Genomic DNA, 20,648 nt, shown 5'->3' with positions numbered 1-20,648 from the left:
TACAGAGAGGAAGGTTAACACAAAAAGTTTCTAACATGCGAAATGCAATACATGTTTTAGAGGGTGAGGGGTATATGAGCCGTCTACATATACTCTCGCCATAAATACGCGCCGTATTAAAAATTATACACATAAATTATTTATGCATAAAATAACTAATCGCATATAATTAATTACACATCATATTGTGCAATGTATACACATAATTAAGAAACATATAAAAATAGTCACATAACCTATGTTTATAAGTACACATTCTATTACATAATTATCACACGTTACACCTGACTTTCTAAAAAAATCACTTTATAGGACTTATATAGCAATACTATTTAGATTTAAAAAAAATATTAAATTCTTGTTTTTATGGTGGAAGTTTTCTGAAGAAAATGAAACAAGTATGAAGTTTTTATTTGAGTTTTTTTTTTTTTTTTTTTTTTGTTTATAATAGTGAAACTAGATAAAAGACAACAATGATAAACTTTTTCCCTCCCAATCATATGATACATTCCATTGTGCACACATGGCACTCCTAACATTTCAATTGGTGATTAATCTAAATCAACGACCCATATCACTTCTTACACTCCTCATGTTAATTTCGCTTTATATTTGATGTTTATTTTATATGTATATGTATGTGGGTGTTGCGTTTGAGGATTGTTCAATACATATCAATTTTAAGTATACAACTATATGAGGAGTGTTCAATATATATCACTTTTAAGTAAACAACTATATGAATGTCATAAACATTTCTATGTATTAATTTAAATGTGATAGATAATATATCTCACTATTTTTTTCTCATCACATCTGGTCAGCATTATGTATAGTTACTTATTATGTTCCTTAATTTTAAAAGTTGTTTGTGTAGTAAATATGAGTGTATGTGTGTATATATAATGGTTTTTTTTTTCTTAATTACTTATTACATTTCTTTATTTTAAAGTTGATTGTGTATTAAATATGAGTGTATGTATTATTTGGTGTAAAGTATAGTAGAGTAACATTTGCCATTTGTGTATGTGTGCATATATAATGGTTTTTTCTTATACATGATCTAATGGACAAATCAAAGGGCAAGATAGATTCTCTTTTCACATTTGAATTCTAAAGAAACCCTAAATGATTGAAGAATAAGAACATAAAGACCACCCCAAAAATGCATATAAATCATATATGTGGTTTAGGTGGGGTGGATGAGTTTGTAGAAAACCCTTTTCTCCCTATTTAAAGTGCCCTTACTTTTCTCCCATCTATATACAAAAAAAGATAGCATTTTGGATTTTATTATCCAAACATATAACACGAGTAACATCACAACTTGCCACTCTAACATGATTCCCATTACCTTTGCTTTATTATATGCCAAATTCTTGAAACAATGTATATTTAACAATCCCGTACTGACCTTATAAGTGCACTTGTACATTTCCAATCTTGTTTTTGGTTTTTATAGACCTTACTTTTTGAGGGCATATTAAGTTCAAGTTGGATGCCCACTTCGTTCTATGTTTATTATGCGTGTAAAGTTGTGATGTTAATGGATTATTATCTTTTTTCCTTGTGCATGAAACAATATTGTTTATGTGTTATGGGGTATGCGTCACCAAACATTTGTAGGTCCAAAACTTATGAGAAACATATACAACGAAGTGTTGAACGAATAAAACAAAGTAAATACACTAGACATGTAAAACAAAGTCATTTGTAGCAGCCATCAACGGGATGCAACAAACAAATCGTGTGATAAAATTGGTAAGTGCCCGACAATATAAATGTCCTAGGTACCCTAGATATATGTTCTAATCGTTACAGGACATGAAAAAAGCACATTTATAACAACCGTTATAGTCCCTTTTTCTCTCATGCACAACTTGCGATTTGGTAAAGTTAAAGATAAAGTTTGGATGTGATCCGCCGTTGAGAGGGATTAAGGATCGACTAATCTAACAGGACGAGGCACTTTTTAGAGGAATTTTTAAATTTTGGTATAATGATTTCTTTTAGCACGAGGCCAGAGTGATTATACTTTGTATAAACAATGCAATTCGAAAGATTAGATAAGTATGGGATTCAATCATGAAAATCGTGTCTAAAGAATTTGAGTTATACATGTAGTGTGTATTTCAGATTTCCTTGTTAAGTATAGAAACTGCATATTTTGTTGAAACAAGTTCATTTATACTTTTCATAAATAAAGTTGTGGTTAAGTGGAATTCAAACCTAAACTTTTGAATCAAGTTACCAAACTAAGAGCATCCCCAATAAGGGGTGTCTTTTTATATTTTTTCTAGTGCCTAGTTGGCACTTGCCCAACCAATACCAATCTTTCTCTCTCTTGCCCTACTCACACAATACAAAAACATATATTATCTCTTCTCTTTCCTCTCTCCTACATCACACTTACATAACCTTCTTCTAGAGGTGGCAAAATAAACCCATCAACTAAATTTTGGGTCAAGATGGGCATTTAAAATAACAGTTTGGGTTATCTTGGGCCATAAGTAAATTGTTAGTAGGTCTAGATGGGCCAAAGTACATTAAACAAAATCACAAGATGGGTGAGGATGGGTAAGACATTATCACCGAGCAGGTCAGGATGGGTAAGACTAGGGTTTCTGTCTCGCTACTTCTTCTGTCTCGCTAATCAACAATCAATCGCTCTTCTGTTCGCTACTTCAGTTAGGGTTCTTCTCTTGAACCCTTTTTTCTCCTTAAATCTCACTCGAATTTCTAGCTGGCATTTTCTGATCTCAGCTGACATTATCGTGATTTTAAGGTACCATTTTGATTTCTAAAACAACTGCTGTTATGATAGTAGGACTGTTTAGGTTTTGGTAACTTGGAGTTGGACTGCAAGTAACCCTTTGCATTTTTATAGGATTGGCATAACAGCATGGTTGCATTTTTATATGATGGTATAACAGTAGGGTTGTAAACTAACTAAAGTTAAGTTGGTAGGCAACAGGTTACCAGTATATCAACGACTGTGGTTCTTAACAGCGAACGAAACAAATAATCTGCAAATGAATTCTGCAGACTGATTCTACAGCGAACACGGACCTCAAACAGATTATATCGACTGATTTGCAGCAACTGATTATAACGACTTAAAAAAATCAGATTCTGCAGCGGCGAATATACGAATCTGCAGCGACTAAACAACGAATTCTGCAAATAACTGTCCGAAAATAGCCGTGAATTCAGCAACGTATCGTTTCTGCGAATAAATCTGAAAACTATTCAATTCTGTGAATTATTCGTATTATAACACTTGACAAACACGTAGACTGTTCTGAGTTCGTACGAAGCGGTGCCTTCGTAAACACGTGGGATCGTACCAAAAACGATTTCTGTTCAGCTTCGTAAAAGACAACCTGTTCTGCACGTTAGAACAAATTTGTAACTTCTGCGAATCTGTTTATACTGCTAATAATCAGCGAATCTGTTCTGCGATTTTTTTTATTCAGAGTCGAGTTTATGATACTATCATTTTTTGTTAATTTTTTTTAATTTTTTTAATTTATTTCGTTTTTTAATTTTTTTTATTATTTTCGTTTTTTTAATTTTTTTCGTTTTTTTAATTTTTTTATTATTTTTTTCATTTTTTATAATTTTTTTCAATTTTTATTATTATTGATTTATTCTCAACCCATCCTGACCCAAACCCATCCTGACCCGAACTCATCCTGACCCAAACCCATCCTGACCTTCTTCTTTCTTTTACCCATCTTAACCCAAACTCATTCTAACCCAAACCCATCCTGACCCAACAACCAATCCAATCCAACCCATCCATTTTGCCACCTCTACCTTCTTCCCTCCATTTTTTCTCATTTTTCTTCATGTACATCACCACACCCTCTCTCCTCCACATCACTTTCTCTTTCTTTAAAAACATCAAAAAAACTTCTCTATTGTGGATGGTCTAACAAAAACTCTTAAATTAGAGTAGAATTATTAGAAACGAGTCCTGAAAAAGTATTTAACCTTTTGATTATGATTTTTAAAAGATAAAAGGATGCAATATCATGCGTGAATCATTATTAAGTCTCATACAATTATTAATAAACCAATCATTATACCCAATGAGACGAGAACAACACCCTACCAAATTGATTGTAATTACTACTAACATGCATGCAATCAAAGTGGTCACTAATTTGCTAATGATGTTTATGACACTTGTACTTATATTTTAGTATGTTGGTTTTAAAAAGCTTGATTTAGGCCCATCATATAACCATTATTGCTTTATTTTACATGAGAGGCAGTTACCTAGATTATTAGGGTTTGTGACTCAATCATATATGTTTGAAAGTAACTTTTAAACCCCAAACCGAGTTGGTCCAGTGGATAGTCACTTGGTTTCTCTCCTTGAGTTCCTAAGTTCGACTCTCACTAGCATGACTTTTGAAGGACTTTGGTGGTGGCAATGAAGTTTAGAACTAGGCCTTTCTGGAAGTCACGAGTTCGAAACCGAGCTGAACCGGGTTTTACCGCAGCGCCTTCGGGCGGGCGGGTTTTCCCCGGAACTGGTGGCTTGGAGGCTCGGGTATGCATCCAACTCTAACCGTTATGGAGGAGGGAATGCATTTCCATTGAGGGCATCTCAGGATGCTTATCCAGTGACTTTGTTGACCGTTAAAAAAGTATTTTATGTTTATTAAACTTAAGACCTTTACCGTATGTAAATTAGCACATCTAGTTTTTCTCAAACTCGTGTCTCATGTTGCTAATCGTTGGCTCTCATCAGCCTTTTTTTGTGAGTCGAGGGTCTTATTGGGAGCAACCTCGCTATTTTCGGGGATAGAGGTAAGGTTTACCTCGTCTCACCGGTATGTTTGTTATTTCTTGTTGGGGATTTCTTTTATTTGTTGATTAAAAGAACATGTCTTGTTGGTTTACTAACACAAATGGCATCTAAAAGTTTTGATAAAAATCCTAACCTTATAATAAACAAAATGAAAAAAGATGACACCATGAGGATGTAAGCCAACACGCATGCCAGATTCTTGTTTTCTTTTTGCAGAGAATATGAACAATTATAACATAAATAATAGTCACCAGTTGCTTCAACTTTTGCTTGTTGTTCAAGCTTGTGAGCATTTGTAGGATGGAAAAAGGTTGCTTCTTTACAACCTGCATGCAGCTGCATATTTACAATATGCAATAAAAGTGCAAGCACTAGTATCTACAGATAGGAACTCATGGTAGCAATCAATCATAGTATAGAACAAAACTTTTTCTCTTACCTTTTGTAATCATTCTAGAGATGATAACAACATAAAATGCTTCCTATGTGGGATTAATTAGTTCGTTTTCGCTTTCTGTGGGTGAGAAAGAACAAAAAAAGCATCCCGAGAAATCCGTGTTGTTTTCCTCTTTTTAATTTCCTGGTCCCCGGTTCGGTATAGTTTAGTTGAATAAAAGAGCAAATGAGAAAACTTTAGAGATCTTTGATTTTTTATGACTAAATTAATGAAGATAATATTCATACATACTATCAATTATGCCTCCATTGATTTGATTCTGTGTTACCAAATTTTAGTCTCTGATATTAGATTCATAAAGTAGTATATAAGAATCGATTCACCGAAAAACAAATGTGTGTATTATGATTGGTTAACACAAAAAGTATGATGATGAAAGGGCATATAATGAGGGTATAGTTAAGCACAATGCGTCCACTTGCCAGCAAGTTACTAGATAGCAACAATCTTGTAATGTTTTAATGATCCTATGATCCAAGATTTTGTTCTATTGACCACTTTATAGTTAGGTATTTAAGGTGCTATAACATTAAAAAGATTTACAACTTAGGTCACTAAAGGATCTTTACCAATAGTTTTCACTAATACATGTTTATTTTCCTTTTTAATTTATGCAAATGTCATGGATTACTATTTTTTCCAACTTACAAATGTAAATGTTCTTTACGATTACAACTTTTTCATCATCACAGAACACCACCCATAAAAGTCTACAAATTAGGAAATGCAATAAAACATTGTTGCATTTGGGAAAATAATTTTAGAATTCCAACAGAAAGTACATACAAGATCCGAGAAAAAACACACATTGAAACAGAGATGGGCAAAAGAACAGATTTGGTGGGCCTAAACCGTTTATTGGGCCTAGTGCCACGACAAAAAATATAAACCCGAACTAGTGCCACGAAGAAAAAGCAGTTTGGCCCAAATCGATTTGGGCCCGACCTTGGCCGCCTGTTTCGGACCAGTTTGCAATATTTCTAAAAAATCGTTTTCAACCTGTTCGAAAACTTGTAAAAAACGGTATTTTTTTTAACAGATAACTTTATTAGGCTGTAGGGTATGGGGGTAATGATTGGGTCATAATTTGCCACATAGGCCCATTATTCATGCCCTATACCACCCCCTAATTAAATCACGGTGGTTCGCGTAGATTAAACCACGGCAACCACGTCCCCCCCTTTTTTCCATTATTCACGCAAACCCTAACCCCAACATCAAGAAGAACGACAACAAGTTTTTTTTCTCTGTGATAATCAAGTTGCACAATCGCGAATTACATCAAGAAGAACGATAACTGGTACTTGTTTTCTTATGATATGTATTACTATTATAGTTCTTCTTGAGGTAATTATTATTTTTTTGTTTGGATTGATTGTTTTCTAGTTGAATTGTATGATAGATCGGTTAATATGATCTATAGAATGTTCATACACACATATAATCTCAACCAGTTAGGGTTTATTCGTTCGTTTTCTGTCACGATTTGACTCGAATGATATGAACACGAGGACGTTACATGTTAATATGTACCAGCAGCTTGAATTAGGTTATATGTAGTTGCAGATCACTAGATAAGTTCTAGCACTGGAATTTTGGAGTTAAAACCTAATGTTATTGGTTAATTGGCTCAAACGCATTATTTCAGTTTATTAGGTTATACTTTAAAAGATATTAGGTCAGATATAGAATAAGTGATATGTTTCTGTTTTCACAAATTTATTTAAGCTAGGTGTGAATAGAAACCTTTTCTCATCGTGTTGGATATGACGGTCAGGTAATGAAATGGACATCATGCTTCTATTGGATCATATGAAAAATGTTGATTCGTTTTAGATCAAAAGGTTCACTTTAATTTTGACGTGTTGAGGTGGTTCAAGGTTGTTAAAAATGAAGGTATTTTTTTAATCAGGATAATAGATGCTAAGGTCTGTTAATTGGCAGAATACACATACATTTGCTTTTCTTCATGACCTCTGAATTGATAATAGTTCTTGAATAGAAGTTTTATTGTATGATGCTGTAGATTATAGAACAAAAACAAGGCGAGCCCTCGAAACAAGGACCGCCAATCACCATATTACATCATATACAGAGGATTACGAACCCAGTCTTTCCACACTAAATCTGAAAACTTCGACCTACTTTTCAACCACAAAAAGACCAAGATTTAACTAAAGCAATCGCCTCTCTGACGTTAGGAGTTATGTCACGAAAAACTTTAGCGTTCCGAGTTTTCCAAACCACCCAGCACGTTATCATAACCACCCCTCTAATCACTTTTTTGGCCCATTTGCCTCCCGAAACCTGCTCATGGATGGCCAGAATATCTTTAAAATCAAACGCCAATAAAGGCGTAATATTGCACCATCGTCCAACTGCCTCCCAAACGCCAAAAGCGAAACCGCACCCCGTGAACAAATGCATCACATCTTCCTCCCCCGAATCGCATAAACTGCACGACCCATCTTGAATATTTATCCTCCGTTTAATCAAAGCCGCTTTAGTTGGAATTCGCCCCATCTCAGCTCTCCAAACGAAAATATTAACCTTACTCGGCACCCAAGACTCCCACCTCATAAGATGATCCCGGCCCACCTCCTTCTCTTCTCTAACCAAACTCTTAACCGCCGCTACTGTGAATAGATCTTTTTCATCCTCACCCCAAAACCAATGATCTTTAGCACCTGTTAATAAAACGTTAGATAAAAGAAAAGCAACATCCTGCAATTCTGATATCTCCTCCACAGTTGCTAAACCCCTCTTCCACATCGGATTGAACCGCGTCCCCTCCATATTACCCGTCATCCTCTCCGCAACCGAACAGTCTTTATTTTGCTTTAGTTTATACAAACTAGGCCACCGGTGTTTTAATAAAGATGAACCAACCCACATATCGGACCAGAAATTAACCGATAACCCAGTCCCAACCTTGACCCTTATAAACGAACTGAATGGATTCCCTTTAAACTCTTGCCTCTCGAACTCCTTAACCATATTATTCCAACATCCTTTGAACCGACGATTGGAAGGCAGAAACAACCACCGACCCCTCCCCCCATGTATCATCTCCACAATGTTCCGCCAAATGCTGCCCTTTTGCGACTTAAATCTCCACGCCCATTTAGCCAGAAGAGCAAAATTGACATCCCTTAATTTTGAAATACCCAGTCCCCCATTTTTCTTAGTCTTCGTTACCGTATCCCACGCAACCCAACTCATTTTCTTATCATCACTCGATCCTCCCCACAAAAAATTCCTCATTAGTTTTTCCAATTGTTCAGTAGCGTTGACAGGAGCTTTGTATAACGAAAAATAATATACCGGAAGACTAGATAACACAGACTTGATCAAGATTAACCTACCACCCATTGATAACGTATTAGCCTTCCAAGTGGCTAGACGCTTTTTCACTGTCTCTATAACCGGATCCCAGTGACAAATCTTGTTCATATTCGCACCCACTTTAATCCCTAAATACTCGAAAGGGAACTCGCCAACCCTGCACCCTATGATTCCCGCCATCTCATTCACATCTTGATCCTGAACATCTATGCCAAACAACGAAGACTTCTTGATATTAATTTTTAACCCCGAACATAAGTAAAAAACTTTGAGTAACCGGGTCGTTTTCTCGATGTTCTCCCTCGATCATTCCCCCAAAATCAAAGCATCATCCGCATAAAGTAAATGGGATAACTGGGGCCCCCCCATTGCAAGTTCTAAAAACCTTAATCTCCCCCAACTCACACGCTTTACGAACTAGACAAGAAAATGCCTCCATGACGATAAGAAATAGAAAAGGGGACAACGGATCCCCTTGTCTGATGCCCTTTTGGCAAGGAAAATCGAACGTGGGCGACCCATTAACGAGAACGGCCGATCTTGCTGACCCGATAATCCCTTTAACCCACAACAACCATTTATCTAGAAATCCCATTTGCCCCATCACTGAAAGAAGAAAACCCCAATTGACGTTATCATACGCCTTTTCAAAATCAATTTTCAACAAAAATCCTTTCCTATCTGTCTTCTTTACCCAACCATAACACTCGTTAATAATGAGCGGGCCATCCAGAATAAACCTATCTTTAAGAAAAGCCGTCTGAGTATAAGAAATAATCTTCCCCATTGTCACTTTAACCCTTTCGGCTAACACCTTTGACAAAACTTTACTAATAACTCCCACTAGTGTGATAGGTCTATAATCTTTCAAGCCAATAGGAGAACTAGTCTTCGGGATTAATGTAATAAAAGCAGTATTGCAACCTCTACTGATAACTCCAGTATCGTGAAAAGCATTAAAAACCTGAAAAAAAATCCTCTTCTAAAATACTCCAAAAATATTTAATAAACTTGAAATTAAAACCGTCTACCCTGGGGCTCTATCTGAACCGCAATCAAAAACCGCATCCCGAATCTCCTGTTTCGTGAAGGCCCGAACTAACCTCGAAGCATCCTCTACCGGAACAAAAGTAAAATTATCGCACACCAGATTCGGCCGCGCCATGAACTGATCCGCAAAATGGTTTCGGAAGAAATTAAGAACTTCTTTCTTTACCAGATTAGGCTTAGAAATCCACTGCCCGTTCACCAAGAGACCTGGAATATCATTTGACGCTTTTCTACCATTCACCACTCTATGAAAATACGCAGAATTATCGTCCCCCTTCGACGCCCATCTAACCCGGGATTTTTGCTGCAAATCTCTACACTTCCATTGATTAACTTGAGCGACTCCCTTCTTACATTCCTCCCATATCCACACCTTATCTTCCTCTAAATCCCTATCTTCCATAATGGACTCCAACCTTTGAATCTCACTCTTATAGTTTTCGAATTCCTCGCCTTATTTTTTAATGGTAATAGCCCACCATTTCCTAAACTCCTCCCTAACCACCTTCAACTTATTATTAATAACAACATCCGGTCTGCCCTTGATCGAGCATTCAGAATATGCTTTTATAACAACCTCCTTACATCCCTCTCTCTCTTGCCAAGAGTTGAACCAACGAAAAGGTTTGTAACTATAATTAGAATTCGACAACGATAATAGCAAAGGGGTGTGGTCGGACAATTCTCTCGAGAGCGATCTAAGACAAGCCAACGGCCATTTATTAAAGAAGCTTTGACTCACCAAAACCCGATCAATCTTGCTAAACTTGGCGTTACCGTTATTGACAGCTACATACGTAAACCGACTCCCCCTCATAAAATATTCTTGTAATTCTGCTTCATCAATAAAAGAATTAAAATCCGAAGCACATGTGCTATTGAAACTCGAATTCTTTCTTTCTTCTGCACTACGAACCGCACTAAAGTCCCCTAGAACAATCCACAAACCTTGGGTACCAGAAATCATCAACTTCAATTTGCCCCAATGATTTCTTTTAGCCACAACATTCTGAGGAGCGTATACATTCAAAATATTCAACACGGACCCGTCTTCAACCAAATTCCCCGAAGTTCTAAGAAAGTTAGGATCAGAATCGGAAAAACTCTTATTGAACACCCTTGTATTCCAAATGTTAATCAGACCACCTGAACGCCCCGTAGCCTCCACCATATCAAAATCAACATTCCCCCTCCCCCAGCAATCCCTACACTCAAATCCATCTGAATTGACAACCTTAGACTCCTGAATAGCAACAAAATCGACCCTGTTTTTGCACCTTAAATCCTTAATCCAATCCTTTTTCCCCGGCACTCCCAAACCCCTCACATTAATCGAAAGAAAATTCATTGATTACCTGCCTGTATACCTTCTTACTCAACCACTTTGGTCACCAAACCCTGATAATCGGCCAACTGAGCTCCTAGCAAAGTTCCCAGCTTAATAGTGTTTTCAACTTCCACGCTGACTCCACTAAAAAGATCCCTGTTCTCTGTCGCCTGATTCTGGGGAGCCTGTGTATCCTCCACCCTTCCCTCCGTCGCCTGATTAGCTCCCCTATTCTCCCTCACCTGCTTCTCCGCTAAAGAAGGTTCCGATATCTCCATCGCCGGTCTTGGCACCTGCTCCTCGGACTCTAAATCCGATGCTCCACTTAAAGCCCCCTCCACCGATTAAAGATTATTACAGAGACCTGCTCCAATATCGTCTACCTGAGTCTCGAGATTAGAGTCGGACAGAACATTAATAGACGTGACCTCCTCTTTATCTCCAATTACATTAGAAACCATGGGCCCCTTATGACAATAACTACTATTTAAACCCAATAGAGCGTTCAGCCCAAATGGGTCCATGCCGTTAGAGTCCACATCCAATCTGGGCCTTTTTCTCGAACTGGGCCTATTGTCTACCGAAATCAACACTTGGCCCACCTGTCTTCTACCCCCCTTCTTCACACGTTTCCTGCTAATATTATTAAGATTCTTTTTTCCATTCCCGAGGGGATTATCTTCCAAAAAAGACATACCGAAAAACCTGTCAGTTTCCTTATCCACCACTAGAGTTTCTCCATTATTTGTAGTAACTTCCTTATCCACCATGCAATCAAAATGGTAATTCAGTGAACTTTCCTTAGCCTCCCCCGATGACTTCGTACCTTCCAAACCCCCAACCGAGAAAGGAGTTTTCGGAATTTCCGGCGGAGTTGACTGAACTTGACCGATCGGAGCTGCTTCCTCATCCCTTTCCTTGCTCAAAAATTCCGGTTCCTAATCTCCGATCTGCTCCTCCACCCAAACTCTGTATCTACGACCTTTCCATTGAACCACAACCTCTTCTAGTATCCTTTTTCCTTCTGACACTAGGACTCCGACATAATCATACGAGAGGTCTGAGTCCCACACTTCATGTTGTCCGGGCTGAACAATCTTACCAAAACTCTCCACGATCCTATTGATAACAGAATTCTCGATTAAATGTAGGGGAATACCCTGTACCCTCAGCCAGGCAATTCTTTCAAACGGAAGTGTTTGCCCGACCCACTTCTCCACAGACTGGAAAACCTCCCTTTTGTCCTTCGATAACAAAGAGAACCGTTCCATATCGTCGCCGCTTTTAAACGATACCAATCAAAACATACCACCTACATATTCTACCACCCCCTCACCCTGCATTAAACCTTTAATTGTTTCACTTGCCTCCTTCAAAGCTTTAAAATCCGCCATCAGCACAATCACCGCTTTACCCATCAAGTGTTCTTGCACTTTGGCGTCTTCGTTGACTGTAATCACTTTCCCCTCTTTCTTCTCCGTAGGCCTACCCATCATAGCATCTTTAAACGATCTCAATCCCACATTTGCTTCACCACCAGAATCCTTCCTTTTCATGGGCATGGCGCCAGATCCTGTTGCAACTTTTGGTTTTACTTTCTCTGTTTGTCTACTATTGATCTCCCCTTCTTCTAAGATGAACCGTGCCACATTGAAACTAAGCTTATAATCACCCATCCGGATATTGGACAAAGTTCTTTCCATCTCCCCGGTATTCTTCACGTCTAACAGAGACCCATCTTATCCCTCTTTCTTGCTATGTAAATATCATAAATCTCTGCATGCAACCGAACATATCCTGCCAAATCATTCCCGCTACACCGATCTTGAAGATTGGATACAAAAAACTTCGTTAACCTCTTTTGTATATTCGCCGGAATAGCTTTCCGGTAGTCGCCCATCGCCCCCCAAGAGAAATATTATCGTGAACCCGCAACTAGACTTGTAAAAAACAGTATGATAAGTTGTATCTGGCACCCCTAATAAGTATGGTCATATAAATCAAAATCAAATTATAATATAACCCTTCTAAATTAACTTTATTCTGTTCCAATTCTCTCTTGATTAAAGCCCAAAATCAATCACAAGTTATAAGACGACATCTAAGAAAGGAAAACTAGAAATTAGAAATTGATTATACTTTCAATGGAACACCCGAGGCATTGTATTTAAACACCAGAAGCCCGTACACCTGGATCTCCCTGCCAAATGGAACACCCGGGTGACCAGGCCCACCCGCCCAGATGAAAACCCACAACTGTGAAAGCCCTGTGGCTAAACTCGGAACAAAATTTGTCATAGGCGATACTCGAATCTGTGAGCTACCACTCAATCAGAAGACTCGGTGGTAATTGCTCTGATTAATTATTTAACAGTTCATTTAATTTATTACCTTAATCATAAACTAATCTAATTAACCTTTGAACTTAGAAAATAACAAATTATGTATTTAAAAATTTGTTTCCGTTATATTTTTAATAAGAAGTATTGAAATTAAAAAAAAAAAAAACAGTTAAAACTGGTTTGGGGCATAGGTTTGAGCCTGAACCGGTTTAGACCCAATCCAAATCAATGTGGATATGTTCGAGGATATGCCAACTGTAACCGATTTATAACCCGAACCAATTTAGGTATGAATATATTTTGACCAACCTTGTTGGATTTATAATCCGAATCAGTTCCGCATAAAAATCTGGGTTGTCCTGCAAAAAAAAAACCGGTTTTTTAACCGGAACCGGTTAATAACCAGTTAGTAGTTAATAATAAATGCCGGTTAGTAACCGGTTATAGGGACTTAGTATTGGAACCGGTAGAGCGGTTAACAAAAAAAATCCAAAAAATTCAAAAAAAGGAAAAACGGTTAATTAACCGAAAATAACCGGTTATTAACCGAACTGGTTAAAGTGATTAACCAGACCAGTTAAAGCAATAATCGATTAGTATTGGAACCGGTAGACCGGTTAACAAAAAAAAATCCAAAAAATTCAAAAAAAGGAAAAACGGTTAATTAACCGAAAATAACCGGTTATTAACCGAACTGGTTAATTGATTAACCAGACCAGTTAAAGCAATAATCGATTAAATTAATAACGGGTCAAAGCTATAATCGGTTAAAACAAAAAATGAAATTAACCGGTTTGTGCACCTTTAGTTTGTCCATCTATTAGTACCCTAAGGTTGTTATTTTCTACAAACCACAAGGACTAACGGCATAATTAACTCAATTACAAAATACTGCAAAAATCAGAATGCGTACATTGAAATTAGAGGCGGATCTGGGCTTGGCCTAGTTGGGTTCAGTAGTGTGTAAGAAATCCATAACTTTTGGGCCGTATTATATAAATAATCACAAACAAATTAAGACTTATCTTTTTGATAGCCCTAAACGCAGTTCATCGGCTTCTTCTGTTACGAAATATTCCTTGACCACCAACGGCCACTGTGAATTCAATCAGGTAATTCTTGCTTTTGTATATGTATTCTTTTACTGTGGTAGAATCGTGTATTACACAGGTTAACTTAGTAATAAAAAAAGTTATGTTTTAAAAACCCTTTGTATTGTAGGGTTGAATAAACAACCATGTTTTAAAAACACTTCTTTTACATATGTAATTCTATATAATGTGATTATTTATTTGTTTTCTGTTACATGCATTAGTTTTATGTTGATGTTACTTAGAGGGAAGTTGTTTTACAGATTATTACTTGGACCATCAACACTTTTATCATCGGAGATATGAGAGATATTAGCGATTATGAGTTGTCTCATCATGTTCGTGAAGCACTAATATCTGCTACGTTGGTAAAAACATCTTCTTGTAGTTTTGTCTTTTACTATTGTTATTTGTACCTAGTTTGTTACGCTCCGGAAAAGGGATGGAACTTCTCCCACAAATCGGTTGTATGAAAAACAGATTATGGGGTATATAGATCATATTGGGCTCGCTCACCCTTTAACTAGTCTTTTGGGTTGAGTTCTACAAACAATTCATGTTTTACCTTCATTTTTTCAACAAATATATCTTTTTTAGTTTTGTGTAATAAAGGGTTTTTACGACTTAGGGGCTGTCTGTTTCAGCTTTTAATGGGCTCTTAATGGTTCAGAGCTCTTACTGTTTCAACACTTAATGGTTCGGAACCATTTGTTTCATGAGCAGATGTCTGAGTGGTTCAAACATTTGCCTTTGAATGGTTAAGCATTATACTGAGTCTGAATGGCTAAGACCTCTCATCTGACTTGGTCAGACATTTGTCTTTGAATGGTTAACCATTATACTGGCTCTTAATGATTCAGACCACTTACTGGTTCAGCACTTGCTCATTTAGAAGTTGCCAAACAACCCCTTAATAAACAAATTTATGTTATGTATTTAAGGGTAGTATTAACATAAACAAAGAGCACCATACATATTCTAGTACAGTAATAGTGGTTGCTTTAGGATAGATATTAAGGTTACTTTTGTTCCACAAAAATACAAAATCAGAAGCTTGGATTCAACTGTGAATTTAGTTAACTTTTTGTTGCTACATAAGAAAGCATTAACAAATAGCAATACTATAAATATGAAAATAGAAGAAAAGGAATTTGATGGTAAGATGTAGTGAAGGAGTTTTCTAACTATAGATTTTGAAGTTTTGTTGCAAAAATGCATAAAGAACAATGATGTACATGAGAACGGCCGGTTGAAACATTGTACTTGTAGTTTTATTGTGAGTTAGGAAACAAATTGTTTAAGTTTGTTCCCGTTAACTGACTTCAGTTCTTTTATCGGCACTATAGCAAGTGCAACGGATAGTTTGCAACAGTACTACGATTACAAATAAGAAACAATTGGCTTTGTTAGAAAGTTCGAAGTGTGTAACGACTTGGTTTGACTTAAGCTACTAAAATTAGAACACGCACCTTTGACTTTATGTGTATTATGAAATGTGATGTTTATGCATTGCTATAAAGAAAAAAATAGTTTAAATTAGGATGTTGTGAAGGAGAATTAAGATGTTGAGAAGGAGAATTGGTAACTATTTTAATATCATTTTTGTTATAATGACATGTGAAGTTTGAATTTTGAAGGTAGTATTGAAAAATGACCTTTTTTTTGCAAATGATTATGTATGAGGTTCAGTAATCTATATAACATAGGGACGTTTTACTAATCTTATATGTAAAAAGAGAGGAAAAACATAAGATTATTTTTAAAAATTATAGATTTTGATGGAAGAGATATTGATGTGGTGTGATTTGTTCCAGGGTGATACGATTGAATACGATCAACTCATTGGAATAATGCATCACAACGTGCGCCTAGATCCTGAAGAGGTGGCGATGCTCGTGGTAAGTTTCTCACTCCTAAACAAATTGAGTTCAAAATTTTAAATTATGAATTGGATTTTTAGATTTGTTGTATGTTTTGTTGACAGACAGTCCTAAGGGCCTTATCTGGAGCAGTTTCTTACATCGACATTCTGCACCATCGCTCTCTTCTTTCTTCTGTAAGATAATTTTTTTTTTTTTACGTTTACTACAGGCATATCTTTCTCGTATCCATATAACTTTATATATAATTTCCAGATATGCGGAATGCGCTTGTGGAACTATGGGCCAGATGTGATGGACGCATTGGTGGAGTTAGTAGTAACTTTGGTACGTTATGCTTCATCTTGTAATCTGTCTGAATAATAAATTAAACAACTTCCTTGATCTACTTTCACTATGTTATTTCAGGCTGGATCAAACGGAAAATACGTTGATTTGTGTTTGGACATGCTCGTAAGCAACTTTATACCACCTTACAATTTTCTAGAGATATTAAAGCAGCCACGTGGATTAGCAAAAAAGGACCAAGTACTTATGCGTGTACATTCAGCATTGAAGGGAATTGCTGACGTAGTGCCGCTAGCACCTTCTAGATTGGAACAGATTGTCAGGGAGAGAGTGCCACGTGTATACGATAACGAAGCTGTGAGTCTAACTCTTAACACACTATTAATTAAATTTAATAAGTTTGTTATAAATAATCGCATATGGTGTTGATTTTTTTTTTTTTTTTTTTTATATTTTGCAGCAAACAGTTGTGTATGTGGAGAACATGCTAATGTTGGAGAGTGGTGATATGGGAGAGTTTGTTGGCAACTCTATGATATTTGAGTTGATGAATAGGCTAATAGACCTTGATGTGAGTCATTTTTTAAAGAAACGCTTACTGATGATTATCTTTAATTTTTTTAATGTGATGTTTTCTATTTGATTGAACATTTTATAGGTGGAGATAGTATGGGAGGAAGTTTTGCATGATGATCCAAATAGTAAAGGCGTTTTCGTGATGGAGCTAGAAGATTTGGCACGTCCCGTAGATGAAACAGAGATGGATATGGATGAGGTAATCACAATGCCTCATCACCATTTTTAACTACTTGAATTTATCATTTTATTAGTATTTTGTTTGATTATGTGATTCATGTATATGTTTTTGTTGGATTTTTCTCTTTCAAGTATTCAATTTTCCACTTTTTCTTAATATGGTCCATGATCCATCCAGTCAATCAACAGTTTATAGTTGTTTTAATTCAGTTATGACAACCTGTCAAAGCATATTGGTTTTTTTTTTCTATTGTGTTACTCTCCCAACTGTTCTTTTAGCTAGTACTTTTTAACTGGATATTAAACTTGATTTCCAAAAGTACATAAGAAAATAATCGCTATTTAGCACGTAGAATAGCTGATATTTCACAATCTAGAGTTCAAAGTTACTAAAATGTATATATCATTACCTTTCTTTAGCCTCAAAAAGAATATTCTGGCCGAAAAGTTCTTTGGGGAAACGTAGTAGCTCAGAAGTTGGATACATTGATGGATCTCACCTTTGACCACCTTCAATCCTGTTTCAAAAGCGGTCGCTTGCTTGAGGTACCTATAACTTTGACATTTTGACTTGATACGCGTTCAACGTTGCTCTGTTTTTTTTTTACAATTTAAAATTTACATTTAGGTATTCGAGGCACTTCTCCAATCATTTCAAAGTACTGTGTTGTATGCAGAGAAGTCAAAGTTCGCGCAGGTAGGTAACCGATTAATTCTCCTTCAGTACACTTCTAGTTATATTCTTATGTCAGTCCATTAATTCTCTTTAAGACTTTAACTATCACATTAACCAAACTTTATTTCGTGTAACTGTAGTTTGTAATGTTCTTTGCGTGTTCACTTGACCCTGAAGATTGTGGGACACAGTTTGTAAGTAGACTTCTTGAAATATTTGGAAGCACCGTTTATTCTCAAGATCGGAGGTCATGCTACATTTCATTACTATTAGTCTATTACAATGAACATAGACCACCCAAATTTAATCACTTAATTTGAAAATGGGTCAGTTTCGGTTTTTCTTAGTGCTAACACATGTTATGTGGCTTAGCATTTGGGTTGGTGGCATCAAGTTTCTACAATATCCAAAAGTTATTCCAAAAGATAATATTCGGACCGTCACTTTAATCATAATTCTTTACTGTGTTATAATATTAACATCTTTTATAAACTAAAAAAAGACAGAAAGGTGTTGGCGGGTCAACCGTAGCCTGACCCGTTATATTGTAGGTATGGCTAATATGTTTGTGATGCATTTCAGAACAAGTGCTGTTTTTTATCTAGCTAGTTACCTGTCTCGAGCAAAATTCTTGTCTACTTCATATGTGACAATCATATTGCAAAGGTTGGCATGCACCTTCATATAAATGATTCTTCTTGTCCAATATAAACCTTCACTAAGACTTGCATCTAATGAGTTTATTGTGTTATTTGTTGTCGCAGCTTGGTGGATTGGTGTTATAAATATGGCAAAAACCAGAGTGGTCAAATTAATCAAACACATCATCGAGTTTATTATGCCGGGTGCCAGGTATGAGATTATCTTTTAGAAATAGAATCATCATATATATAATGCATTTGTACTTAATGTTTGTCCTGTATTTTAATCTAATGGGATTTCAATATCGTTTTGTTTATCTAACTTACAGGCCGTCATGTATGTGCTTTGTTTTCGTATGAGATCGATTTTGGCAACTCCTGAACTCAAAACACAGCTGCTGAATATGCCGTTAGAGCAAATTTTCAAGCATGCCTTAAACCCGTTAGAGGTAGATTTCAAATCCTCATATTCATCGAAACTATTTTGTTATGTAACTTATGTTACATATGTGATTGAATATTTCAACGCAGGTGTGCTTACCATCAATAGTAGAGGAATTTTTGTGTCAAGCGAAACCAGCCCATCTGTTTACCGTATCAAATGATGTATTTGGATCAGCTATATCGCGGGCTTTTGGTGGTTTTTGTAGGCTTGACGTCTTCTTCCCCTTTGATCCATATTTATTGAAGAAGTCTGACAGGTTAATAACGTTTGTTATAAATCTCGTGATTGTGATTGAAGATTTGTGCTGATAATCTTTTTTATCATTTGACGTGCAGATTCATCCGACCGAACTTTATATACTGGTCAATGGTGAGAACTACTTATGATGACGAGGATGAGGATGAGGATGAGGATGAGGATGAGGATGAGGATGAGGATGAGGATGGGGATGGGGATGGGGATGAGGATGAGGACGAGAAGTTTGGAAATAAAAAAGATAGGAAAATGCAAATGCCTTCTAGAATCAGACCCTCTACTAGTCCAGAATCCTTGTGATTCCCAGGTGTGTGTGGAGGAAATGACATTATTACCCATGGAAGAGGAAGATGGTGATTGCAGCAGCAGTGGCAAATGGCAATATTGTTTATAACTAACCTTGTTTTAGTTGAAACAGAACGTTAAAACATTTTGTAGGAAATACTGTTAGTTCATTTGGAAGATAACAGTTAGACCATTTGACACACGCATTTTAAATATATACATATGAAAACGTCCTAAACGGCTAAACGTATAAAACAAATCCAAACTCGTTATATCTTTTAACAACCAAACAGGGTTACATCCTTATGCCCACTGTGTTCTACTAGGAAAGTTTCGGGATTTGTTTTCTGTCTTCGCAAGTGGATAAACATATCACACAACTATATAGTAATTTTTAAACTAGAATATTGCTGGAAATCGGTTTTTCATTCAAGTTTCAAAGAAAAATAGTGTATCGGTTTGAGTTTAATGTTAAATTTGTCGTAAAAGTAAATACAATACTTTATTTATACGTGTTTTAGTCTTGTGCTACATCGTATGTATGTATTAAGCTGGCGTCCAAGCCACATCATCAAATCAACACCGGTTAATCGTTACACAGGGACACCAAAGAGGGGATGAGCCCCTTCTCCATTACCACAGTAATGGTGGGGTTTGCCAGCTTTCCACTAATCACAAGTACACACATTTTTTTTTCTTTTATTTAATTTATTAGTTAAACTACCACACTTTCGACTTTTTGAGATATTAGTTAGTTAAAGCTTCACTACCTACGTGACAGAAACCATTACACTTTTTAGTTATTCTGCTATAAAGATTTTAGGTGATTAGCCACCACCTTGTTGTATCTTTGTACATGATATTTGCTCATGTATGGTAGGTTCCGGGTTCACAATTCTCGCCTAAACAACTTCGAAAATTTAGGGTAATGTCTCATTCTATTCTATTCTACAATATGCATTCTTTCATACCTGCTATACCGCTACTT

The 20,648-nt window shown here is 36.4% G+C and overlaps 1 protein-coding gene across 1 annotated transcript; it reads left to right on the top strand.

Moving 5' to 3' along the window:
- The first annotated feature begins 2,431 nt into the window (after positions 1–2,431).
- Positions 2,432–19,915, top strand: LOC110879659 (RNA polymerase I-specific transcription initiation factor rrn3). Its single transcript, XM_022128172.2, has 17 exons — positions 2,432–2,785; positions 14,380–14,455; positions 14,698–14,802; positions 16,249–16,332; positions 16,419–16,490; positions 16,570–16,641; positions 16,723–16,959; positions 17,063–17,173; positions 17,261–17,377; positions 17,779–17,904; positions 17,987–18,055; positions 18,175–18,281; positions 18,617–18,700; positions 18,799–18,886; positions 19,005–19,124; positions 19,207–19,376; positions 19,456–19,915. Exons 1-17 carry the CDS (start codon positions 2,532–2,534, stop codon positions 19,673–19,675), a joined length of 2,112 nt encoding a protein of 703 aa, XP_021983864.2. The 5' UTR covers positions 2,432–2,531; the 3' UTR covers positions 19,676–19,915.
- The last annotated feature ends 733 nt before the right edge of the window (positions 19,916–20,648 follow it).

The sequence above is a fragment of the Helianthus annuus genome, chromosome 9 (genome assembly GCF_002127325.2).
Source record: "Helianthus annuus cultivar XRQ/B chromosome 9, HanXRQr2.0-SUNRISE, whole genome shotgun sequence".
Classification (NCBI taxonomy): domain Eukaryota; kingdom Viridiplantae; phylum Streptophyta; class Magnoliopsida; order Asterales; family Asteraceae; genus Helianthus; species Helianthus annuus.
This window is presented reverse-complemented; position numbering and strand designations above follow the sequence as displayed.

Excerpts from the sequence above, each read along its gene's own strand:
- LOC110879659 (XM_022128172.2), top strand. The coding sequence starts at position 2,532 with ATGGGCCAAAGTACATTAAACAAAATCACAAGATGGGTGAGGATGGGT. Across the intron at positions 14,456-14,697 it reads GCCACTGTGAATTCAATCAG|ATTATTACTTGGACCATCAA; the intron begins GTAATTCTTGCT and ends GTTGTTTTACAG. Across the intron at positions 16,491-16,569 it reads ATCGCTCTCTTCTTTCTTCT|ATATGCGGAATGCGCTTGTG; the intron begins GTAAGATAATTT and ends TATAATTTCCAG.